This window comes from Paroedura picta, chromosome 4, assembly GCF_049243985.1.
Source record: "Paroedura picta isolate Pp20150507F chromosome 4, Ppicta_v3.0, whole genome shotgun sequence".
Classification (NCBI taxonomy): Eukaryota; Metazoa; Chordata; class Lepidosauria; order Squamata; family Gekkonidae; genus Paroedura; species Paroedura picta.
The window spans coordinates 5,461,444-5,487,537 of record NC_135372.1 but is presented as its reverse complement, the minus strand read 5'-3'; the positions used below and the strand labels follow the sequence as shown (position 1 = coordinate 5,487,537).

The window sequence follows — 26,094 nt, the reverse complement described above, 5'->3', positions numbered from 1 at the left end:
TTGCAGCGTGACCCATGCCTTCTCTCCCTCCGGCCACAGATCTACCCCAGCCCCATCATCAGCTCTAATGGGCCTGCCGACGATAAGCTCTTCCGGAGCCAAAGTGCGGATATGGAGATGACGACGGAGAGGGAGAGGGTCAGGAAGATGCTCTCGGAAGGGTGAGGGGCAGATCCACATCTGGCGCTTCTGCATGCGGGTGAATTCTGGTATTCCGGCACCAGAGAATGGGTCAGGAACCCAATGGTTGAGCAGCAAATGCATATTAAAATTCAAATCCAAATATTTATTATTAAGCGCACATTAAGATGACAGACGCTAACACATAAGATACAGTCTGTGCAATATTGCACGTACAATCTCAATGGTTGCACATGGTATAACCATAGACCAAGCACATTTTAAAAATGTACCAGGTGATATGACCATAGATACTCATTTCAACTCCCCCCTTTGCCAAATGGCCAGTGATGGCCCTGGAGGGCGTGGGGAGGGGAGGGGAGGGGCCCCAGCCATACTAATGCTTGCTGGCCGAAGGGTAAAGAAGCTGAGGAAAGCATTACGATGAGACCTGGTTGGTGCCTTATCAGGATCATGAAACGCGATGATGCTCCCAACCCTTGAGCCATAATAAGAATGTCAAATGTGGAGCTCAGAATCAAAATGCCTAGGAGTGAAGAACCACCCTTCTGTCCAGGGCCAGGGTTCAATCCTGAGGGTCCATCCTCAGGGGTCAAGCAAGAGAAAGTGATCTGAGTAGGAACGGCCCCTGGATTTGTGCTTCACTGCTGCCACGAAACATGCTCAGGCCTTCATGTTCCAAAATAGCTCCCAGCACTAAGTGGTTAAAATTTTGCCCGCGCCTGTCTGCTGGTTGGTCAGCATAACAGGGCCACCCTCCATAGTTTATCAGTAGATGGTTTATCAGTAGCTTCGAGATGGGCAGAAGGAGGTCGTATGTCACGCAACGAGTAGGTGACTTGTGGAACTGCTGCAAGATGCGGAGGATAAGCCTAACGGATGTAGGCATTTGGACAGATCTCCCATGGCAGCCAAATGGGGCTTCCAGTATTCAGAGGCAGAATGTTTCTGTCCCATGCTGGGGAGAAGATCAGAGGCGGGGCTTTGCCCCACTGGGTGGCTGGTGACTGTTGTTTGGTTAAAAAGAAGCTGGAAATCTTTTTTGCTTGTTTTGTTTTTTCAAAGAAGAAGAAGAAGAGTTGGTTCTTATATGCCACTTTCTCTACCTGAAGGAGGCTCAAAGTGGCTTACATTCGCCTTCCCTTTCCTCTCCCCACAACAGACACCCTGTGGGGTGGGTGAGGCTGAGAGAGCCCTGATATCACTGCCCGGTCAGAACAGCTCTATCAGTGCCGTGGCGAGCCCAAGGTCACCCAGCTGGTTGCATGTGGGGGAGTGCAGAATCAAACCCGGTTCTCCAAATTAGAAATCTGCACTCCTAACCACTACACCAAGCTGGCTCTCAAAGGAGACAGAAGAGACAATTGCATGCCAGTTATTATAAGATAAGTGTGTTAAGTTGGCATGTCTCTCTCTCTCTCTCTCTCTCTCTCTCTCTCTTTGTTTTCTTCTTTTAAAAAAACTAGCAAAAAAGATTTCTGGCTTCTTTTTCACCTAAAAATAATTCCAAGTGATGAAACAAAAATCCGTGTGAGAACAAACCAGGAACATCCAGATTCTCCCTTTTGAATTTTTTTCTTTTTGTGTGCGACTGTGGCTTTGCCCCTTTTTTTGGGGGGGGGGAGCTGGTGTTCCCAGTTTGTTCCTTTGGTGCCATTTGTTTGCAAGAAACGCAAACAAAAAAAGGGATGGCATTAATTTGGACAGAAGAAACTCAGTATGAGGTGTGGAAATAATGCTGGCTCAAGCCGCAGAAAGGGCGCACGAGATGGAAATGGTCAGTTAGCTCAGAGTCACAGTATCTGTTGCTTTCAAAAAGGGGAACCACACAGTGGTCTTTTGAAAACCCTGGCAGAATGTATTCTCTGGAATCCCAGTTTAAAGGTAAGAGGAAGACTTCAGCCTCTATGCCCTGTTGCTAGCCCTCCAGAGAATCTGGTAAGATAGGATGCTGGACTAGATGGACCACGGGTCTGATCCAGCAGGGCTCTTCCCTGATGTTCTTATCAGGGAAGGCTTCGGCCTCGACACCCTTTTGTCGACCCTCCAGAGGGACTGGCTGGCCACTGAGTGAGGCAGGAATCCGGCCTAGATGGACTGCATGTCTGATCCAGCAGGGCTTTTCTTATGTTCTTATGTTACATGGGAGAGTCGTTCATCATTTCTCCCCTCACCTTGGGGGTACACATTGGAAAATCACCACTAGCATCCCATATTGCTTCTTACTGCTAATGGTGAAAATCTCCCACCCTCCCTGGAAGCAGGAAGCAACTTCGAAAGTTGTGACTTTCAGCTGGAAGATCAGAGAGGAGAAAACTGTTAAGAGCTCCCTGTTAAGTTAACTGTTGCAAGCACAAAAAAAACACCCAGAAAAGTTGCATAAAAGGACTACGGAAGTAACCAATTAATCTGGATCGGAGCCAGTCCAGTCTAGAGCAGGGGTGGCCAAACTGTGCCTCTCCAGATGTCCATGGACCACAATCCCCATGAGCCCCTGGAGAGCCACAGTTTGCCCCCCCCCCCCCCCCCCGTCTAGAGAGTGTGAGATTTGAAGCTGTTGCATCTAGGTCTTTTTGTTCCCAAAAAGAGAAGATGGGTGGGGGCGGGGTGCTTGTGCCTGGGTTAAGCATTCTGCAACAGAGGCCGAGGTACGGCTGCTCATTTGGTGTCCTCACTCCACCAGGTCTGTGTGCGAAGTCCAGTGGGAAGCCGAATTTTTCACCCTGCAAGACAGCAACAGCAAGCTGGTGGCCGCTCTGCATGAAGCCAATGCCAATGTGGAGCAGTGGAAGAAACAGCTGGCAGCCTATCAGGAGGAGACGGAGACACTGCGTCTCCGGGTGAGCAGGGGGGGGGAGGGAGGGAGGCATTCAAGAGGGGCAGGCAAAACGTTCCCTCTAATTCCCCCCCCCTCCCCGCTGAGCAGAGCAGTTCGCCTCCTGAGTGGAATAGAAAGGTGGTCATCTTGAAACGGGCAATGGGCACCACAAGGCTCTGCCAGCTCCTGAGTGCTGCTGATTGGGGCTTCCGGTGTTAACGAGCGGCCGCTCACCCACACAGCTTTGAAGGAACACCGGACAGGAGCCCCTTGACTTTACAGAGACTTGATTTGGGTGTAGCCCGGCAGTCTGAATAACGATTCTCCTTCGCAGAGCTTATGCAGCACACCTGACCTAAAAGGCCTGCTCTGCGGGGTCGGGTAGCCAGTCCCAACTTGGGAAATTCCTGGAGATTTGGGAGCAGCACTTGTGCAGGGGGAATTTGAGGAAGGATTTGGCTTAGGATCTGTGGTAGGGGTGGCCAAATGGTAGCTTTCTAGATGTCTATGGACTACAATTCGCATGAGCCTCCGCTCACCATGTGCCAGCAGGGGCTCATGGGAATTGTAGTCCATGGACATCTGGAGACCTACTGTTTGGCCACCCCTGAATTCTATGGCCTGTTGTTGAGTTTGCCCCCCTCTGCATTTCCACAAGGGAACTGAGCTCTGTATGCAAAAGGTTAGTGGTAATTCTGCAGACACTCCCTGGCAAGCAGAATGGAAAAAAGTACAGAGGAGGGTGACAAAGATGATCCTTCATCAGGAGGAAAGGCTGGGGAGTCCGGGACTCCTTATCAGTTGAGAAAAGAGACAATATGATAAAGCTTAATAAAATTATGCCTGGGGTGGAGAGAACTGATAAATAGATGTTGTTCCCCACAGTGCTAGAACTTGAGGGCACCCAATGAAGCTGACGGGCAGTAGGTTCAGAACAGACAAAAGGACAGACCACTTTACATAGTGCAGGATTCATATGTGGAATTTGCAGCCAGAAAATGTCATGGAATAAACAGCTTTGAAAGGAGATTAGATAGATTCATTGAGGAGAAGACCATCAATGGCTGCTGGCCATGGTGGCTGAGGGGACCCTCCACATTCAAAGGCACCCTTCCTGAGGATTGCAGAGCCAGGAGGTGACACCAGGTGAAGGCCTCGGCCTCTTCGCCCTTTGTGTGACAGAACGCATTAGATAGACCACTGTCTGACCCTGCAGGGCTCCTCTTAAGTTTTCAAACACAGGCAGTGCCAGAAGATGCGCCAGCCCCCTCCCCTCACACCAATAAGTCCCCTCTGAGCATTTTGTATTGACAGTGTTTGGTTAGGCTCAATTCAGACATGCAGGTGGCAGAAAGCTGAGGTTGCAGAAGGGGTTCTGTCACTTCAAGCGGTAGGCCCCGGATCATCTTATGAACTGCACTGGGGTAAAAATCACCGACATGAAGCTGCCTTATAATATCTGCCTTATAATGCCTCGGCCCATCAACCCCTCAGAGGCAATATTGTCTCCTCAGACTGGCAGCCATTCTCCAGGCAGAGGAAGGAAGGTCTTTCACAGCACTGGTCCTCCTAGCTGGAGATGCTGCTGGGGACTGAACCTTGACCTCCTGCGTGCAAAGCAGAGACTCTTCCACCAGCCACAGCCTCTCCAAAGTAGAAAGGGTCTGAACTTTTCTCCTTATCATGATAATCTTTTCCCTCTTTTGAGTGCAAATTCGGAGCTCAAATCCAGCACCTGTCCTCTGGAGCAGTCCAGTCCCTTCTCCCCTCTTGGGGCTGTTCTGCATCCCTGTCATGCTGGGGACGGGCAGCCTGGCATCTGTTACCCTTTTCCTTCGGCAGTCATAATGACCCCTCCCCCCCAGCCAAAGAATGACCTGACTAGGAATGAGGTCAGACCAGAACAATGACTCATGCAGAGATACAATGGACAGGAGTGCCGTGGGATCACAGGGCCCTTTTTACTTCTCCCCTAGGTGCATCAGGAGCTCTCTTAGAATGCATTAATCAGCCCCAACAGGCAACTTGGGAATTGCAAATCAGTTTGATTCCCCGTAAGCATGAGATACTCGTGGAAGAGGCAGAGAGAGAAGAACAGGCTCTCCGTTCTGTTTCCAAGGACAGTCGTCCGGGTTCCCTGTCTGGCCCCTGGCTCTGCCAGGCAGGCACCTGGCGTGGCAAAAATACATTTTCAGGCTGCTAAAATTAGCTCGTGTTCAAGGTTGTCAGGTCAGACGGGAGGCTGGCTAGGGAAGAAGACAAATGGGCCCTTCAGGCTTCAGTAACAAGGCCCCTGCTGTGATCTCTGACAAGGAGAGGTCACTGCCCCTTCCCGGGAGATGCATGGCCCCTGCACCATTGAGTGCATTGGGAGGCACAAAACAGACCTGCTATTTTATTGCACTGCAGAGCAGACCGGGCACTGGAGCCCACTGCATGCGGCACGAATGTGTGTCATCTGTGGGGAAAGGTCAGAGGGTAATATCTTCATCTCCCCACCCCGCCCCTCCAGGGTTTGTGTAAAACATTAACTTCAAAAAATATCAGTCTGTTTAAAACTGAGCGGCCATGAAAAAAGCCTTCCTTGGAGGCGTTTTAAATGGATCCTTTAAAATGGAACGCTGGCGTGGTGTGTGAACTAGGACCACCCGCACACCCTTGCTTGCCAGGAAAGCTTATTGCATGGTGTTGGACCACTCCCTTGCTCCCGAGCAAACCCACCTCGGGTGGTTGTTGTGAAAATGAACTGGGGGAAGGGAGAACCCCGATCCATTTGGCGGAAGGATCAGATTGAAATGCACTAGATAATAACAGAACCAGAAATATTTGGCTGGAAGAGAAAGTTCTCCTGCTCCTCGTTGCAAAGGATTTTTACCCCCGTTCTGCCTACTTTTTCTGAAGCTTCCCTGGCTGCAAAGGTTGTTGGAGAAAACGGAAGGAAGGGGCAACCCAAGTTGTGCTTGGGAGGTGGATCCTTAAACACAATATTGTGAATATTTTTCCTTAAAGTTTCAAAACAGTGACAAAAATATTGAAAGGTACTTAAGTATGGCTGGTGCTAGGGGACTGTTGTTTGCTGTGCCCTTTAATCCTTTCCAAGCACATGTATCCTCCCTGGACACCTTTTCCAGAGCAATTTGTGGAGTCAGGCTGCTGACACTGGGCCAGGGGTCACTGTAACCTGTCCTTCAAGTCCCTTTGGCATCAGAATGCATGAATGCATGAATGAAGAAGAAGAAGAAGAATTGGTTCTTCTGTGCTGCTTTTCTCTACCCGAAGGAGTCTCAAAGCACCTTACAGTTACCTTCCCTTTCCTCTCCCTACAACAAAGGGAGGGGAGGCTGAGAGTGCCCTGAAATTACAGAAGAAGAAGAAGAAGAAGAAGAAGAAGAAGAAGAAGAAGAAGAAGAAGAAGAAGAAGAAGAAGAAGAAGAAGAAGAAGAAGAAGAAGAAGAAGAAGAAGAAGAAGAAGAAGAAGAAGAAGAAGAAGAAGAAGAAGAAGAAGAAGAAGAAGAAGAAGAAGAAGAATTGGTTCTTATATCCCACATTTCCCTGAAGGAGTCTCCAAGCAGCTTACAATCGCCTTCCCTTTCCTCTCCCCACAACAGACACCCTGTGAGGGAGGGGACGCTGAGAGAGCCCTGATATTACTGAAGAAGAAGAAGAGTTGGTTCTTCTGTGCCGTTTTTCTCTACCTACCCAAAAAAAAGGGCTGCTTTGGAGGGTGGACTCCATGAAATCACATCCCTCCTGACGCACTTCCCCTGCCCAAGCCTAAGGATGCAAGCTCTGGGTTGAGAAATGTCTTAATATTTTTGAGGTGAAGACTGGAGAAGACTGGTTTTGAGGAGAGGGACCTCCCATAGCCTCTATGGAAAGGTGGGGCATAAATGTGAAAATCTTTAACCGCTCCTGTGGAGCGGAAAAAATAAAACTAAGGGCCCCAAAGGCGGGCCCTGTCCGGGATGCTCGGCCCGGTACTTTTTAACATATTCATTAATGATCTAGATGAGGGGGTGGAGGGGCTACTCATCAGGTTTGCAGCTGACACCAAATTGGGAGGACTGGCAAATACTCCGGAAGATAGAGACAGAGTTCAACGAGATCTGAACGCAATGGAAAAATGGGCAAATGAGAACAAGATGCAATTTAATAAAGATAAGTGTAAAGTTCTGCATCTGGGTCAGAAAAATGAAAAGCATGCCTACTGGATGGGGGATACGCTTCTAGGTAGCACTGTGTGTGAACGAGACCTTGGGGTACTTGTGGATTGTAAACTAAACATGAGCAGGCAGTGTGATGCAGCGGTAAAAAAGGCAAATGCCATTTTGGGCTGCATCAACAGGGGCATCACATCAAAATCACAAGATGTCATAGTCCCATTGTATACGGCACTGGTCAGACCACACCTGGAGTACTGTGTGCAGTTCTGGAGGCCTCACTTCAAGAAGGATGTAGATAAAATTGAAAGGGTACAGAGGAGAGCGACGAAGATGATCTGGGGCCAAGGGACCAAGCCCTATGAAGATAGGTTGAGGGACTTGGGAATGTTCAGCCTGGAGAAAAGGAGGTTGAGAGGGGACATGATAGCCCTCTTTAAGTATTTGAAAGGTTGTCACTTGGAGGAGGGCAGGATGCTGTTTCTGCTGGCTGCAGAGGAGAGGACACGCAGTAATGGGTTTAAACTTCAAGTACAACGATATAGGCTAGATATCAGGAAAAAGTTTTTCTCAGTCAGAGTCGTTCAGCAGTGGAATAGGCTGCCTAAGGAGGTGGTGAGCTCCCCCTCACTGGCAGTCTTCAAGCACAGGTTGGATACACACTTTTCTTGGATGCTTTAGGATGCTTAGGGCTAATCCTGCGTTGAGCAGGGGGTTGGACTAGATGGCCTGTATGGCCCCTTCCAACTCTATGATTCTATGATTCTATGATGAGGAAGGGTGCCAATAGGCCCCTTCCCCCGGACTGACAATTGGAGGGGCCAATCAGCAGGCGCAAAGCGCCTGCCGATTGGGCCCTCCAATTGTCAGTCTGCCGGCAAGGGACCAATTGCCGGCAAGGGACGCAGAGCGCGGCTCGCAATTGGTCCCTTGCCGGCAGACTGACAAATCGGGAGGCACAAAGCGCCTCCTGATCCGCCCCCCTCCGACGTCGGTCGTATGCAGCTGACCGCCACCATTACCTGCCTCGCCGTGGAGAGGCCAGGTCGCCGCCTGCCCACTCATCCAGGAGGAGCTGATGCTGGTGGCCGCGACGATGGCTATGGCTGCGGCCCCCACCAGGACACCTCGCCGCCGGCCTGTACAGCCAGGGGCGGGCGGCGCCTGTGCCCGGCGGCAGCAGATGCGGTGGCAGTGCCACCCGCTAAAAGCACAGGTCGCCCGCCGGCACACGCACCCAGGAGCGGCCGGCGGAGGAACCTCCGGGAGTCCCAGTGGCACTGCCGCCGTTAGCTGCACCCCCCGCCGCTACGGCCCCAGAACATTGCTACCATCGCCTGTGTTCCGGCCTCCAGCTCGCCCACCGCTGTCTGCTGCCTCACACACACCCACTTAGGTAGGCGGCGGCACAGGGGGGGGGGGAAGGAGGGGGCGGCAACTTACAGCCTGGCCCACGGCCGGTCTTGGGTGTGGGGACGGGGCCCGGGAAGCCGGAGAGCCGCCCCCCCAACTCACGAGACCCACTAGCGCCTGCTGTATTTACAGGACAGCGGGCTTAGTTTCTAGTAAATAAATAATGCCATAGAGCAGTGGTCCCCAACCTTTTTATCACCGGGGACCACTCAACGCTGGGGACCACTCACCGGGGACCATTCAACGCCTTTTACTGAGGCCCGGTGGGGGGGGGGTAGTTTACTCCTCTACTCTCCACCACTGCCCTAGCGCTCTCTGATCGCTATGGTAAGGTTTAAACATCCCTTCAAAATAAGATACAGACATGCCACAACAATGAAGTGTGTTGTAAAGGGCTGGGGGGATGAAGTAAAGGGCTGGGGGGGGGGGAGAAAGCGTCCTTCGGGGCCCACCTCCATTTAGTCGAAGGACCACATGTGGTCCGCGGCCCACAGGTTGGGGATCGCTACCATAGAGGCCTCCCTCCAGAGCAGCCCCTTTCTCCCGGGGGACTGATCTTGGCCATCTGGAGATCAAGGGTAACAACTAGGGTTGGGCGCTTTGACATTCCAAGTGGCCTCTTGCACCCAGCGCAGCCAGTGCCCCAGCACAGGGGGAAGGGAAGGGGAGGCCGCGGAGCCGGCTGCATCGGGCAACAGCAGCCACTGCAAAGCACCCAGCCCTAGCAACAACAGGAGATCTCCAGGAATTCCCTGGCCCAGAGCTGGCAGCAACTAGGTAGGGTTTTGGCCCTTGGTGTTAGCTGTTAAGTGCTTGCACTTATGTTCCCAGACCATGAGGACTACGATCTTGCATTTTTAAACAGCACGCAGAGGAATGTAGGTTAGGATGGGGGAGGGGTGTTGACATTATCCCACAAACTTTCCCGCAGAGAATCGCTGTGGTTCAAGCTCATACCGGTTTCTGCACCTTGCTTTTCCAAGCAGCTAAGAAACGCACTCCTGAAAAATGAATCCCCTCGCCATGAATAATTGACTTCCCCTACCCGGCAGTGTTCAAAACTGGGCTCCTCACCCACCACTGGGGTTGATGTGAATCTGCAGTGCCCCTCCGAGGGCAGGGGTGGGAGCCGGAGGAGGGACAGAAGCTCCAGCCCTGCCTGACTCAGGCTTGCATCTGCAGGGGACTGTGAAATGCCTCTTGGCCCCCTGGCCCCGTCAGAGCCCCCCCCCAGCTTTGGTTTTGCCAGCCGATTGCGTCACCTAAGCCCCTCTTGGTTTGTTTGCGAAGGCCTGAACAGCAGGCATCCTCTTTGCTGGAGAGGGAAGAAAATATTCAGCGTTTTATATCTGGCTTTTGTCTGTGAAGGTTTTAACAGCTGCTTGCATGCTTCCACAGGGTTACCATCATCCTGGTGGGGCCAGGAGACTTAGATTTACTGGCTGCTCTCTGGACTACAGAGATCAAGTCCCCAGGAAAAAATTGCTGCTTTGAAGTCCCTCCCATCCCCAAATCCCTTCCTTCCCAGGCAGCACCCCGAAATCTCCTTCCTTCCTTCCTCCCTTCCTCCCTCCCTCCCTCTTTTCCTTCCCTCCCTCCCTCCCTCCCTCTCTCCCTCCCTTCCCTCCTTCCTTCCCTCCTTCCTTCCCTCCCTCCCTTCCCTTCCCTCCCTCCCTTCCCTCCTTCCTTCCTTCCTTCCCTCCCTCCCTCCCTTCCACTCAGTCTTCCTCTCAAGTCCAGCATTTTGTATTTTTGGATTGGATTGTTTGGGAACGTATTTTAATGTGATCATCATTAAGATGTTATATCGAAATGTTATCCTTTGGAATGTATGTTTTATCTTCTGTAACCCACCCTAAGCCTCCAGGGAAAGGCGGGGTAAAAATACAGCAGTAAACATAGGGCCAGCTTGGTGTAGTGGTGAAGATTGGCAACCTCTAATCTGCCAAGCCGGGTTTGATTCCCCACTCCTCCACATGCAGCCAGTTGGGTGACCTTGGGCCAGCCACAACCCTGTTAGAGCTGCTCTCGCAGAGTAGTTCAGTCAGAGCTCTCTCAGCCCCATCTACCACACAAGGGGGTATGTTGCGGGGAGAGATTGGGAAGGCTATCGGAAGCCGCTTTGAGACTCCTTCAGGTCGTGAATGGTGGGGAATAAAAACAAACTCTTCTTCAAATAAAAGGGAATGCACAGTTTGAGTATTTTCATAAATACATAAGTGTAACTTGGAGTCTCTCTCTTTGCACTCCCTCCCCTCCCCCCCCCGCAGGTGGCAGAGCTAGAAGCCCAAAGAGGCTGTGATTCCTCAGGTGAAGCCAAGGAGGAGGCTGGGCCGGCTCTGGAAGAACTGGAAGAGTTGGTGAAAGCCAAAGACGAGGTAAGCGATGGGTACTTAAGCTGTGAATCAGAGAATCTCGTCTCAGACTCACTAGACCAGGTCTGGTCCAGGTCTCTCCCCCCCACCCCCCCACCCACCCCCACACACACTCAGAAATGGGCTGAGCTGCACTTCTGTGTTGGCCTTGTGTGCTGAAGAGCTGGCCACAAGGAGTTCGGAGCAGACATGCTTTGTCAGTGCAGTGCTCGAGGTCCCGATCGGGAAAAGGACGACAGCAGGCATGGGGTTACCAACCTCCAGTGGGGGCCTGGAGATCTCATAGAATGACAGCTCACCTCCACGCTGCTAAGACCGGTCACCCCTGGAGAAAACGGCTGCTGTGGAAGGTGGGTGCCTGGCAGTCCACTGAGTCAGTGGTCCCCAACCTTTTGATCACCGGGGACCACTCAACGCCTTTTACTGAGGCCCGGTGGGGGGGGGTAGTTTACTCCTCTACTCTCAACCACTGCCCTAACGCTCTCTGATCACTATGGTAATGTTTAAACATCCCTTCAAAATAAGATACAGACACGCCACAACAATGAAGTGTGTTGTAAAGGGCTGGGGGGGGGGGATGAAGTAAAGGGCCGGGGGGGAGAGAAGGCGTCCTTCGGGGCCCTCCTCCAATTAGTCGAAGGACCACATGTGGTCCGCGGCCCACAGGTTGGGGATCGCTACACTGAGTTACCTCCCCAGAACCAGCACCCTGCTCAGGCACCATCACCCCAAACACCAGGAGCTTCCCAACACTCAGTTGGCAACCCCAACATCTCCTGAATTACAGCTGAGAGGGCAGCTTCTGAGGATGGGCTACATGGCACTAGCTTCCTAGGAGCCAGTGCGGTGTCAGGGTTAAAGGGCAGCTGCCTCCAATCTGGAGAAACAGATTTCATTCCCCACTCCTTGTCCACAGGCAGCCAGCTGAGTGACCTTGGGCTAGTCACAGTCCTCTTAAGAACTGTTCTCACAGAGCAGCTCTCTCAAAGCTCTCTCAACTCACCTTCCTCATAAAGTGCCTCTTGAGGGGAGAGGAAAGGAGGGCAACTGTAAGCCACTTTGAGACTCCTTCAGGTAGTAAAAAGCAGGGTATAAAAAACCAAACTCTTCTTCTTCTCTTTCTCCCCTCCTCAGTCTCAGCCACCAAATCTCCAGAAATATCCCAAACCAGAGACGGTAACCCTAAGCATATGCAGAGAGTGTTCTTATGTGTAAACTGCACAGAGCTTTTATTCCAAACCCAGGTCGATTCAGTCCCTGCCGTCTGCACAGAATGCAATTTCCGTTTTGATTTTGGGTGATTTAAATTTTCCTTCTGCAGCAAGAAGGATTGATCCGGAGTGACCCTACCTTTATTGTGCGATATCTTAGAGTGCTTTTAAACCTCAATATTTAAAGATTCGGATTGAGAAAGCAGGCTGTTTTGAATCTGGGTTTGCTCCATGGTAGAGAATCCCTGATTTGCCAAATCAGCTCATGTGACAAGCTTGCCTTAAAGGAGAAGCCCCTGATTTCTCTCAACTTCTGTCGGTCTTGGATTTTTTCTCCCTCTGCCTTCTTTAATCCTCTCCCCCCCCCCTCCAAGAAAAGAAAGAGGCTCCTTGCTTGGCTCCTCTCCTCCCCCCCCCCTTCAAGAAAAGAAAGAGGCTTGGCTCCCCCCCCCTTCTGAACTACCCTAACCACGTGCAGAACACTTTTCTGTTTCAATGGGGGGGGGGCAGAGGAAGACCCAAGTTCAAATCAATCTGAATTCAACAGGATTGACAATGGAATAAACAAAGTAAGTGTAGACTCTGCCCTGGACTTCCATTAAGGATGTGCAAGACATTTTTTTTAACTGTCTTGGATTTGGACAAGTTTGCTTTGGGTTGAATCTGTTTCATCCGAAACACCCATAAGGGTTGTTAATGATTAGTATTTGGCCAAATCTATTGGACTGATTTGGGGAACCTGTCGGCTACGGATGAGTTTGTATCAATTCCTCCAACAGGCCCCTTTCTGGCCAGGGAAAAGGCACATGGAAGGCATATGGCCCTTTTCCACCTGCCTCATGGTGCTAATTTGAATTCTCTAAACCAGGGTGGGCAAACTGTGGCCTTCCAGATGTCCATGGACTATGGGACTTATAGTCCATGGACATTTGGAGGATCACAGTTTGCCTACCTCTGCTCTAAACAGTTATGCAGGGGCTTGAGTTCTAATACTGGAAGAACTCCAAAGATCAGTCTGATCAGAAATTCTCACCGCAGACCCAAGGAGAACATGAAGGGGACTATGTCTATTAGGCACGGGATACTGCTGGTGGGGCAAAGATCATACAACAGACTAACAGCTGACTAAAATAAAGCTGGGCAACAGTTTCTTTGAGGTAGGGACAAACAAAACAACACTTACGAGACAGAAGAAAGGGGGGAGAATGACGCCAGTGGCCTCCTTGTGCGGAGGCTTAGTGGGGGCAGCCATCCAGGCAGCACACTGGCACCCTTTCATCGTCTCGTGTCCACAGCCTGTCAGAAAGCCCTTCTGCATCGTGTTTCTCACTGCCTGCAGCTCAGGGGCAGTGCCGCCAGATTTATTTTCCTGCAGAGGAGAGAAAGCTTGGCTGACTTTGTAACATTTGCTTAATCTGCAGCTGGACTATCCAAACCAGAGTGGAAGCTAGTCCACCATGCCTGGGTGGCTGAGCTATTTGCTCTTATCAGAGAGGATCAGAATGGAAGGAGGATCTGGGGACAGGCTCTGTGGCCTGCTGCCCAGGGGCAACGCCCCTCTCTAATCTCGGGGGCTTGGGCAAACACATATCCCACAACCCATGCTACAGGCGGGGTTCTGTCTACTGGCCAGTCCCTCTGGCTACCTCCGCCCCTGCCACATTTCCCCTCCCACATAGGTGCCAATTAGGTTAACAATTTAAAGCAGAGGCTGAATTATAGGCAAGAGCTGGCTCATTTGCATATCCCTTCCAAGAACACTTTGACAGCCAAAATCTGAGCCATAAACATGTGTCTTTCTTTCTCTCTTGCTTGCTTTCTCTTTCCTGCTTTCTTGAAAAATCATTCTTTTCATTACCTTTGCTTCGATTTCCTTACAGATACCTGCCTACCTACCTTCTTTCCTTCTCTCTCCCACCTCCCTTAAAAATCATTCTTTTCATCTTCCCTGCCGCAGTCCTCCTTCCAGATCTCTCCCTCTCCCTCTCTCTGTCTCAGTAAAATGCCAGATAGGTAAGGTGGGAGAACGAGGTCAGAACTTACATTTGTTAATAGAATGTTTTCATTTTGAAACATAGGGCCTTGTACTTCCTAAAAAAGGGGGTGGGGAAAAGGACAGGGGGCCTGGCTACATGCCGTTTTTGTGCAGCGGGGGTGGGGGGTACTCACCTGGTCCTGTCAATCCGGCACCCTCAAGAGCATCCTCTTGCTTCTCTTTCAATTCTCCACCCCACCCCTGTGGTTCAGGAACTGCAGCAGCTGAAGAGCCAGAAAGGGGGACAAGGGGAAGGCCACGCCGAGAGCAAGGAAACCTTTCAGAAGGTGCAGGTAATGGAGGGAAAGGGCCTGGGGGGAGGGGCTGGAGAGGAGGTCGACAGGGGGCATGCCCTATGCTCAGAGAAATGTAATTTTTACCCCCCTCTCCCCAAAAAAAACCTCTGTTCTTCTGTTGGGCTTAGCCTAATACACTGTGGCTCTCCAGATGCCCATGAACTACAATTCCCACGAGTCCCTGCCAGGGAATTGTAGTCCATGGGCATCTGGAGAGCCGTTGTTTGGCCACCACTGGGCTAGAGGCTGCTTAGTCAGATGCATGTGTTGGAATGTCAATGCATGCACAGCGTGTGGTTCTCAGACTCCAGGTGAGGCCCAGGGATCCCCTGGAATGACAACTGACCTCCAGATGACAAAGAGGAAATGGCTGTTTTGGAGGATGAACTTTGTGGCAAGCCCTGCCTAGCTCCACCCCCCAACCCTCCGGGAACCTCTGAACCCTGTGGGTGAGGATTGTGAATAGTGGGGTTATAATGCAGAAGTTACATTTATTTATTTGTTTGTTTGTTTGTTTACATACCACCCGCCCCTGAGGCTCAGGGCGGTTTACAGAAAACACAGAAAACAGTACATGGAACTCACAATAACAATAACATTAACATTAAACTATAACAGAAGTAACAGAGTATAACGATAAAAATAGGTCCAGAGCAGAATGCATGGGTGGATTTCTGGGAGGGAGGGAGGGAGGGAGGGAGGGAGGGAGGGAGGGAGCAGGGTCCCTGCAGATGTTGCTGGTTACCTGGTCTCAACCAAATGTCTGGCGGAGGAGCTCCCTTTTGCAGGCCTTGTGAAAGTCTTTCAGCTCTGTCAGGGCCCTGATCTTCTCCCAGATCTCATTCCACCAGGTGGGGGCCAGGATGGAGAATGCTCTGGCCCTGGTTGAGGCCAGGCGGACTTCTTTTGGGCCAGGGACCATTAGCCAGTTGATGTTGGCAGAGTGTAGGGCTCATTTGTGGGCATAGGCAGGGTGGCGGTCCCTCAGGTACACTGGGCCCTGACCGCGAATGGCCTTGAAGGTAATTACCAGAACCTTTAGCCTGATCCAGAATTCAACTGGCAGCCACTGCAGTTGGTGGAGAATGGGCCGGATGTGGGACCTCCACGGTGTTGCTGTGAGGATCCTGGCCGCTGCGTTTTGGACCAGCTGTAGTTTCCGGGTCAGGGCTAAGGGCAGGCCTGCGTAGAGCGAATTACAAAAGTCCAGTCTAGAGGTGACCGTCGCATGGATCACTGTGGCTAGGTATTCCGGGGCCAGGTAGGGCGCTAGCAGTTTGGCTTGGCGGAGATGGTAGAATGCCAGCCACGCTACCTTTGTGATCTGGGCTTCCATTGTGAGGGAAGCATCCAGAATCACGCCTAGGTTCCTGGCGGAGTCAGCCGTAGAGAGCTGCACACCATCCAGGGCAGGCAGGCGCACTTCCTCGCATGGTCCCTTCCTACCCAGCCACAGGACCTCCATCCTTGAAGGATTGAGCTTCAGGCGACTCTGCTTGAGCCATCTCCTCACTGCTTCCAGGCAGCTGGCTAATGCTTCTGGGGGAGAGTCAGGGCGGCCGTCCTTCAGGAGGAATAGCTGGGTGTTATCGGCATATTGATGACAACCCAGCCCAAACCTCCGTACCAGTTGTGCGAGAGGGCGCATGAAGATGTTGGATAGGATAGGAGAGAGGACCGCTCCCTGTGGGACTCCACAAATAAGCAGTCGGTGGCTTGATGAAGCGCCTTCCAAGTGGCCCATTACCAGACTGGCTGGAGTTCGGCGGGGAGCTGCCTGGGCGGCGGAGGCTTCCCTGTGAGCGTCCGAGCAGGCCCGCCGTGTTGGGGACGCAGAAGACCTGTTCCGAGGCTCGCAGGGAACCCGGGAACTCAGTGAGGGGGGGTGGGCCGGTGTGTCCCATGCGGGGGGGGGGGCCGAGTGGTGCGGCGGCCGCCGCTGTGGCCTCCCCTTTCAAAGGCCGCTCTTACGAGCGGTCTTTGAAGCCTAGTGTAAAACATAAATGTAGATGAGGCAAGGATAAGTGTTCCCTTTCTGCTGAGAGTGGCCCTCCACACCTGAGGCTCCAAAGTACATGGAGTACATGCCTCTGTACATGGAGGTTCCATTCTGACTGAGGGGGAAAGCCATGCATTTGGACCAGGCTAATTTTATTACCTTGGGCTTGCACTTCTGGTATCTGGAGAGCCAGCATGGTCTCATGGTGAAGCGTGGCGACCCTCTCACCTGGAGACTCAGGTTTGATTCCCCATTCCTCCCCATGCAGCCAGCTGGGTGACCTTGGGCCAGTCCCAGTTTTCTCAGAGCTCTCTCGGCCTCCCCTCCCTCACAGGGTGCCTGTTGTGGGTAGAGGAAGGCAAGGAGCCGCTTTGAGACTCCTTCAGGTAGTAAAAAGCAGGTACAAAAACACCCCTTTTTCTTCCCTCTTCCTTCCTTCTTTGGTGTTTTCACCCAGCTGCTGTTCTTTCACTGAATGTCACGTACCGTGGCACTTTCCCCCAAAACTGCAAACTCAGACTTTCAGCAAAGGCTCAATAGTTTATTTTCAGAAAGGGGCCAACAGCGTTACAGCAAGTCTTCCGATGTTTAAGACAAGGGCTGTAGAATTCAAAGAACCTTTATAGAGACAAATCCCCCCCCAACCCCAGCAATATCCCAGCTGCGTTCACACTGAATAGGTCTTGTCTTCAAAAGAAAATGCAGAGGCTACTAACATCTCTGCATGCAAAACATCCATAGCTATGACGCCATCTGACTCTTACGTATGGGAACAGCACAGGGGTAAAGGAATGAATGGAGCAGCTCTTCACAGGCGGTTCTGGGACTCAGGTGGAGCCCTGCATGGCAGGAATCCAGGGTTGCTGGGCACCGAGTGAATACGCGAAAGGATGGGCAGGGGCTGAAACAGCCCCTCTGGTTCCAAATGTGTTGTCCTTTATAGTTGCCCTGTCTGCCTCCTGCCTCTTGGGAGCAGCCTCTGTGCCTCCCCCCCTCCGTTGGGCTGGTTCTCGACGGGAGGTGCTCGGTCTGTGCCCGTGGGCAGGAACAGGCAGATGGCCCTCTCTCTCCTCCTGTTCCTTGTGAACTCTTGACTGGATGGAGTTCCAATCCAGCCATCTGTGGGCCTGTCACACAGGACTGCAGCGCAGTGGCAGAACATCCAACCAGTAGCCCAAGGAGCCACTTGATCTTATGGTTGGGAGCGGCAGCCTCTGATCTGGAGAGCTGGGTTTGGCTCCCTGCTCCTCCTCCACTCGGTGATCTTGGGCCAGTCACAGTCCTGTGAGCTCTCTCAGAGCTCTCCCAGCCCCATCTTCCTCACAGGGTGTTTCTTGTGGGGAAAGGAAGGGAAGGCGATTGGAAGCCACTCTGAGACTCCTTCAGGTAATGAAAAGTAGAGTATAAAAACCAACTCTTCTTCTTCTCCAAGGGCAGTCGTGTCTCCTCTGAGTGGCAGGAGTTCCTAGGATTTCGGGTCTTTCACAGCACCTCCAGTGTGGTCCTTTTAAACTGGAGATCCCAAGTTCAGTGCCTGGCAACTCCAGTTTCAAGGCACTGTAGAAGACTTGAGACCCTGGGAACTCCTGCCACTCGGAGGAGATGAACCTGGCCTTGCTGGGCTGATCATCAGTATGAGGCAGCTTCCTACATATGCACAACCTGTTAAAACTGTGGTCTCTCTAGTCCAGCATCCTGCCTCCCTGAGTGGCCAGCCAGTCCCTCTGGAGGGCCAACAACAGGGCAGAGAGGCCTCGGCCTTCCCCTGAGAGGAACAGAAGAGCCCTGCTGGATCAGTCCAGGGAGGGCCCATCTAGTCCAACCTCCCGTCTCACATGGGCCAGCCAGTTCCTCTGGAAGGCCAGCAAAAGGGACAGAGGCCTCGGCCTTCCCCTGATAAGAAGAAGAGCCCTGCTGAATCAGATTAGTGGCGCTCCATCTAGGCCAGCATCCTGCCTCACACAGTAGTCAGCCAGATTCCTTGAAGGTCTAACAGGAGGGCAGAGAGGATGAGGTCTTCTCCTTATATGGCCCCTGGACACTGGTATTCAGAGGTTTACTGCCTCCGCATGTGGAGGTTCCCTTTAGTCACCATAGCTGGTAGCATCTGATGTTGGGGCAGAACATTTTTATCCCACTTGTATACCACAGAACTCATGGTGGTATCCAAGGAGGGCATCTCCCTTCTCCCTTTTATCTTCTCAACAACCCTGCAGGATGGATTAGGCTGGTCTAATGTCACACAGCACATTGTGTGGCCGAGCAGGGAATTTGAACCTGGGTATCCACTGTCCACCTAGTCCAACATTCTCACCCAGGGGTAGTCAAACTGCGGCCAAGCCAAACTACTAGCGCCCTACCTGGCCCCGGAACACCTAGCCACAGTGATCCAAGCGACGGTCACCTCTAGACTGGACTTCTGTGTCTCGCCCTCAGAATTCCACCAATGCTCTGGACCTGTTTGTATTGTTGCACTGTTGTATTGTCAATATTATTTATACTATTACATTGTTATACGGTTACAACCATTAGTTATTATTGTAAAGTTATTCACATGTTTATAGATTGTTTTATGTATTGTTGTTTGTTCTTATGTAAACCGCCCTGAGCCCCTGGGGAGGGCGCTATATAAATATAATAAAATAAATAAATAAATATCCATGGACTACAATTCCCATGAGCCCCTGCCAGCAAATGCATGGGAATTGTAGTCCACGGACATCTGGAGGGCCGCAGTTTGACTACCCTTGTTTGTGTCCCTTTGTCTCTCTCCCCACGTGATCTCCCCCCCCCCACTCTTGGTCAGGACTTGGAGAGGCGAAACCAGGACCTGGAGCAGCGCTTGCAGCTGGCGGAGCAGACGCTGTCCGAGACGCTGTCTGAGCGGGAAAAGATGTACCACGAGGTGTCCAAGGTGGCTGAGATCATGGACATGAAGATCTTTGAGCTGAGCGAGTTGCGGCAGGACCTGGCCAAGCTGGTGGAGAGCAACTGAGCCCCGCAACGGGAGCAGGGGGGAGCCCACCAGGGTCCGAGAGCCAGCCAGGCAGGCTCTTCTTCAAAACCGGGGTCCTGCAGAGGGGGTGGGCGGACTGGTGAGAGGTGGGTGGCTGGGGCATGTTTCGCACTGAAGCCCCACACCCTTTTCTTGTCTCTGAACTGTCCTTGGAGAGGCAACTGTGACGGAGGAGGCAGGTCCTCGACTCCAAACTCAGCCTCGTTTTCCCTTTTGGATGCTTCCATTTCTACAGGCAACGTGTCTTTCCCCCCCGTCCTTCTATCCCAAGGAAGGTTTTCCCCTCTGATGGTTTTGATAGAGGACTCTCCCCCTCGGCCTGCCTGTAAGCAGAAAACGGGCCACCTGAGTCAGAGCTCCCGAATTTCTGGGAAACTGTCTTTTTAACCTGGTTGTTTTTTATAGATTAATTCCCGGTGCCACCAGACAACTCAAGCCGGAGGACTCGGATCTATTCCGGAAGGAAAAGGGGAGGGAGGGCTCTCGACAACGGGTTCTTGTCCCCCCTCTGCCCCGATTGTACACCTTTTTTTCCAAAGTGAGCAATGGCTTTCCGTTTAGCAAGTCAGGCAGATCGGTTCCTGTGCTGTTCAGCTGGGGAAGAGAAGAGGGGGAGCGAAGGGGAAGAGGGGTGGGGGAGGGTGTGAAACGGCCATGCTGGAGGGGAAGAAGCAGTGTGGGAGGGGAGCTCAACAGCTGCCAATCTGGCAGCCCGCCAGGCTACAATTAATTAGCACTAAATGAAGAAATTTAACCTCTCTCTCTCTCTCATTTTGTCCGAAGCGTGACTGAAAGAGGCAGAGGTTTTCTAGAAATGTATGCGTGGGGGGGGGGGGGGTTGGACAGGATTACCGTGCCCTCCTTCCCAGAGAAGAGACCTCTGGGTGCTTCCACGCAGGGCCGTCCCCAGTGGGTCCTATGCTGCCTCTGCCTTTATCCTGGGCTCCCCCACCAGCCCCTTCTTCACCTTGCCTCTGGGATATTTCCCCCCAGCTCCCTTTTAAATCAGTAAGAGCTGTTTCACCAGCCCTGTGTGGAGGGCTCAGGCGAACAGATTTCCAAAGCTAAGCAGAGGTAGCCCTGCCGAGTCCTTGGATGGGAGACCCCCCAGGAGGTCCGATGTGGCTTCACAGAGTCTGGCTGTGGCAAATCACATCTGCTTGCCTTTTGTCCTTCCCTGGATGGCATAACCCCGGTGGGAAAACACAAGGCAGATGGATCACTGTGGCATTTTCGCATGTCCGCACTGTGCCGTCTGTGTGTGATGCAGGAGCATGCATTTGGCTAAGATCTTGGAAGCTAAGCTTGGTCAGCCCTGCTTAGGACTAGGATGGGGGACCCCCAAGGGCCTCTGAGCAAAGGCCAGCAAAGGAAAGCCCTCTCCGGTCACCTCATCTAGGAAACCCTCTGGCGGCCTTTTTCAAACTTTTGACTGCAGAGTAACCCGTGAAAATCTTTGCCGGCTTCAAGGTAACTCTGATGTGATGTCAGCTGGCCATGCTTCCCTGCCAAAACCCTGGAAGTGACATGTCCGGAAAGGACATCACCCAACCAACTCCAAGAGGTATAAGCAGCCCCTTCCAACCCACCTAGCCAGAGTAAAGAGAGCCAGCTTGGTGTGGTGGTTAGGAGTGCAGAGTTCTAATCTGGCGAGCCAGGTTTGATTCCCCGCTCCTCCCCCACATGCAGCCAGCTGGGTGACTTTAGGATTGTCACAGCCCTGAGAAAACTATTCTGACTAAGCAGTAATCTCAGGGCTCTCTCAGCCTCCCCTCCCTCGCAGGGTGTCTGTTGTGGGGAGAGGAAAGGGAAGGCGACCATAAGCCACTTTGAGCTTCCCCTCCTTCGGGGAGAGAAAAGCGGCATCAAAGAACCAACTCTTCTAAATATACACCAAACACCCCCCCCCCAAAAAAAAAAACCCAAGGGGACTCAGCTGGCTGGAGAGCCACAATCTGCTTTGCCTGCTATCAGGACTGACATTCTAGGCCACTGGAGTTAGACCCTGGTGGGCCCCCACCCCCAATCCCAAGGTCTGCCAGGCTCACTCTGTGGCCGGGGTGGGCCCCCACTCTCTGCCACCACAGGCATAACCCCTCTAGGGCTCTGGCTTAACCCTGGGATTAAATTTTAACATGCCAGCTCTATACCAACTGTGTGTAAAGCAAGAGCTTGTATTTGGCCAAGCAGAACCAGTAAAATACCTGGAAAAGATCTTACCTTTATTTTTAGGTATTAAGTTGACTACCGATTCTCTGATCTGGTGTAGTGGAGCCCGAATCAAAGCTGAATTTTTTGACATTTTTTCTGGAATATACAGCAAAGAACTCTCACTGCTCCAGCCGATTCTCTCAGGGATGCATGCCATGATGCAGTGGCAGGAGTTTAAACTGTGCCACGTGGTTTAAACCATGTTGTGGCAAAAGCCCTCCCAGCTGGGTCTGCACCATTTACACCCCGCCGCACACAGATCCAGGGGGTTGTGTTTTTTTCCCCTCTCGGGCCAATTGGACTTGAAAACATTCTGGTATCCAGTAGATCCCAACTGGGGGAGGGGATTTTTTTCACACCCCATTGTAGGATGTGCGTAAATCTCAGATAACTTCTGGTGGACCCCATAGTATCCCCCCCTATAGCTGCCAGCTCCTCACCCCCAGGGCTTTTCTAGCTTTTAAAAAAATCAGTCACTGAAAGATCACTTTTAGAACTGTTAGAACAGTCCAGTTGCAATAATGTATCTACTCCCAGCAAGCCTCTGGCCTCTTTCCTCGCACATCTTTTCCCTTATACCTCTACAAGGAAAAGGGCTAGAAAACATACTCATTCCCAGTTTTTGTTCGCTAGTATGTTGTTGCAGTAGACTGTTACAATGCTACAAGGATCTAGCAGAGGGGTGGCCAAACGGAGGCTCTCCAGATGTCTATGGACTACAGTTCCCATGAGCCCCTGCTCCATTGCTGCCACGGGTTCATGGGGTTTGTCATCCATGGACATCTGGAGAGCCTCCATTTAGCCACCCCTGAGTAGCACATCACATTTTTAAAAAACCTTCCAATAGAGCATGGATTCCCAACTAGGGGTCTGTGAACCCTGGGGGTCCATAGCATTCCTGAACAGGGTTTGCAGGAACTCTGAAGTGGCATGGTATGGGGGGGGGGGGGCTGGGCTGTCTTCTCAGCTCCTACTCTTCTTTCTGGCCTACATGATGCTGAGCTGCCATAATAGTAGTAGTAAAGGTGGGTGGAGGGAGCAAAAGGACAGCTCAGAGGGCAGGTAGTGATGTCACTTCTAGGGGTGTGGCCGGATGACATCACTTCTGGGGCTCCTTGAAATTATTTCAGGGCCTCCTCCATGGTCAAAAGATTGAAAAAGGCTGCACTAGTGTCAGCATTGGGGCTCCAGTGGTTGGGTTCGCCACCCTGTGGACACCCAGCAGCCACAGGGATGTGTGTTTCTTGGGGAGGGAACCCAAATATCTTTGCTGGCATTTGCTGGCAGGAGCTCATGGGAATTGTAGTCCGTGGACATCTGTAGGGCCACAGTTTGCCCACCCTTGCTCCAAAGCATCTGTTTCTCTCCAGGGGAACTGATCTGTTATCTGGAGATGAGCTGTAATTCCAGGGGATCCCCAGGGCCCCCCTGGAGGTTGGCATCTCTACACATGGTAGAGGCTTGCATTACTCCGTGGCCAGATTCAGAACATTTTCTTCTTTAGCAGAGCACAGACAATTGAACTAAAGGTTTGTTGACTGCACTTCAGCTTAAGTGAAAGCTGGATGTGTCCTTGAGTAAGACAAACTACAAGGGGGGGGGGGAATAACCCTCAAGGTTTCCTGGGTGTTTGTGTGCATTTTGACATGTTAGGAGAAACAGCAATTTAAAGTAGGGTTGTTGGAAACTGCTGCTTGTCTGGCTTGCCAAGGTTGTGTCTTGACAGAATTTGGAATGCAAAAACCACCAGCAGCACAAGGCCAAACCACGGACTGAAGAAGAGCTGGTTTTTATATCCTACTTTTCACTGCCCAAGAGTCTCAAAGCAGCTTCCAATCGCCTTCCCTTCCTCTCCACACAACTGACAGCCTGTGAGGGAGGTGGGCCTCAGAGGGCTCTGGAAGAACTCCTCTGTGAGAACAGCTCTAGCAGGACTGTGACTGGCCCAAGGTCACCCAGCTGGCTGCATGTGGAGGAGGAGGAGGGAATCAAACCTGGCTCTCTGGATTGGAGACCCCTCCTCTTCACCACTACACCAAGCTGACCCTCACAGCATCCATTTTGAAGTTCAGGTGGGAACTGGCACCCATGTCTGATCTGGAGATCTTGGCTCCGTGGCTATCTTCTACCTGGAAGGTTTACTCCTGCACACCTGCAGGAGATCTCTTGGAATTACAATTGCCCAGCAGACAACAGAGATCAGTTTCCCTGGATAATATATCTCCTTTGGACTGTATTGCGAGAATGCCCTACTGAGGTTATACCCGTACTGAGGTCCTCCCCTCGCCCCACTCCCAACATCTCCAGAAGTGTCCCAACCCAGAGGCGGCAACCCCAAGTTCTCTGGAATTAAAACCTTTCCAGAGTGCAGAGATGGCATTGAACCCTGTTCCACAGTCTGACCTTCCTAGGTGTCACCCTCAAAACCTCCAGGGATTTCCCAATCTGGGGGGGTTCTGTAAGGTTGCCAGCCTTCTGTCATTGCAGCTGCTCTCCAGGGGACAGAGATCAGTTCCTGCAGCTGACCAAGACTGGTGGATCCCTGTCCAGCAAATGGAGCACACAGAGATCAGTTTCCGCACACAGATGCACACTCCCTCCCTCGATGCGCTGGGGAACACATTCAGAAATAATGCCACTGGGAGAGCTGTCATGGAGCCCCCCCCCCCCCAACAGGAGAGGTGGTTTGTCGATGGCTGGAGCGACAAAGCTTTTAAAACCATTCTGCATCTGTCAGGATGACTGTGCCGCGGCGAAGTCTCCGCATGCCAATTGCATGATTCGGGGTTTCACCTTCACTGGCAGCTCTTTTCTCCACGTTCCCTGCCTGTTTGTCACAGAGCCCCGTTAAGAGGCGAGCAAATGGCATCTGTAACTGAAACGAGAGAGGCAGGCACGGCATCACGGCAGGCCCCCGGCTTCCTAGGGAGGAGGAGGAAGGGGTGATGTGTGGTGGGAAATGTCTATGTACCCAAATACCACCCAGTCTTCCAGCCTGGGTGAGAGGACAGAATGTGGGGGGCATCGATGCTCCCCCAGGCCTACTTTGCGATCTCAACGGCAACGGACAGATAACTAGGAAGCAGGCTGATGGGCACTCAGCAGTAGTGACTCTGAGCCAAAACTAATCAGCAGGCTATTCAGCCTTAGCTGCTGTTCTGCCCACTGCTTTATAATTAACTCCGCTGCTTGAGCCTGACATGGGCACATCAGTGACCAAACCATCTGGGAATCGAGCAAGGTAGAGTTAACCACCTCAGGGAAGGGGCCCGGAGAGGCTAGGCCGGAGATCCCAAAGACCTTGAACCTGCCCCAGCAAACCATCCGGCCTGGACTCCGTCAGCTGGATCACTATTTCCCCTTTGTTCCCACTCACGTGACCATTTCTTTTTTTACCCCTACTGATTGGTAATAATCAGTTGTGAGTGGGCAAAACTTGGGCACGCTGCAGTTAATGTAAGCCAGGAGCTGCCTCCAAACTATCTAAATATGTTCAAAGTGCCTACTAAAAAATACGAGGCTAGACCCACCTAGACCCCAGGGAGGTTATTCCATAAGTATGGGGCTGCCACCGAAAAGGCCCCATCTCATCTGCCCACCAAACAAGCTTCTTGGATCGCTGGGACACTCAAGGGGGCCTCTCCTGAGCAGGAGGGAATAGGATTGCCAGCTCTGGGTTGAGAAATACCTGGAGCCCTTGGGGGTGGAGCCAGGAGTGGGTGGGATTTGGGGCGGGGAGGGACCTCAGTGGATATAATGCTCTGGATTCCACCCTCTAAAGCGGGGGCAAATGCTGGCAGGGCTCGTGGGAATTGTAGTCCATGGACATCTGGAGAACCACAGGTTGACTACCCCTGCTCTAAAGCAGCCATTTTCTCCAGGGAAACTGACCTCTGTCGTCTGGAAATGAGCTACAATTCCAGGGAATCCCTGGGTCCCTCCTGGACGTTGGCATCCCTAGGGAGAAGGAGGTCCATCACAAGCCATGGAGAGCTCTGCAGCTTCATGGGTTGGGCAGGGGGGGGGGGTGACTACAACAAGAAGGAGAAAAAACCCAAAGGAACCAAAGAAAGGGTTAACAAAAAGAGGAAGGTCTATAGGCCTAATGGGGGAGCCCCATAAAGTTTCTAAAATATAATATAGTTCTAAAAATAGCAGTATTGATAAATAATGCAATTTCAGCTAAAAACACCCAAAGGCTTTACATACGGACAGGTAAAATCTGATCCTATGAACGTGCCAATGTCTCAGTGCCACTGGCCAAATCCATTTCGCCACTACCACCTCTATCAATGGTCTGGCCACAAAGCAAAAAAAATAATTTGCATATACATAAATGTAAGCAATAACACAAAAAATGTAAATCAAAAATTCTAAGTCTTGTTTATTGTCCAGTCCTTGGAAGCCAAAGGAGAAATG

At 51.9% G+C, this 26,094-nt stretch overlaps 1 protein-coding gene across 4 annotated transcripts in view; it reads left to right on the top strand.

The window, feature by feature from the left end:
• The window catches only part of HOMER3 (homer scaffold protein 3), a 42,319-nt gene extending 20,641 nt beyond the window's left edge, over positions 1-21,678 (top strand). For all 4 annotated transcript variants that reach the window (XM_077331639.1, XM_077331637.1, XM_077331638.1 and 1 more), the window contains 5 exons: positions 40-161; positions 2,825-2,981; positions 10,803-10,910; positions 14,366-14,446; positions 19,255-21,678. In XM_077331639.1, the coding sequence (XP_077187754.1) occupies positions 40-161; positions 2,825-2,981; positions 10,803-10,910; positions 14,366-14,446; positions 19,255-19,443 (657 nt within the window). In that variant the 3' untranslated portion in view covers positions 19,444-21,678. The remainder of the gene's footprint in view (positions 1-39; positions 162-2,824; positions 2,982-10,802; positions 10,911-14,365; positions 14,447-19,254) is intronic.
• Positions 21,679-26,094: the final 4,416 nt, after the last annotated feature.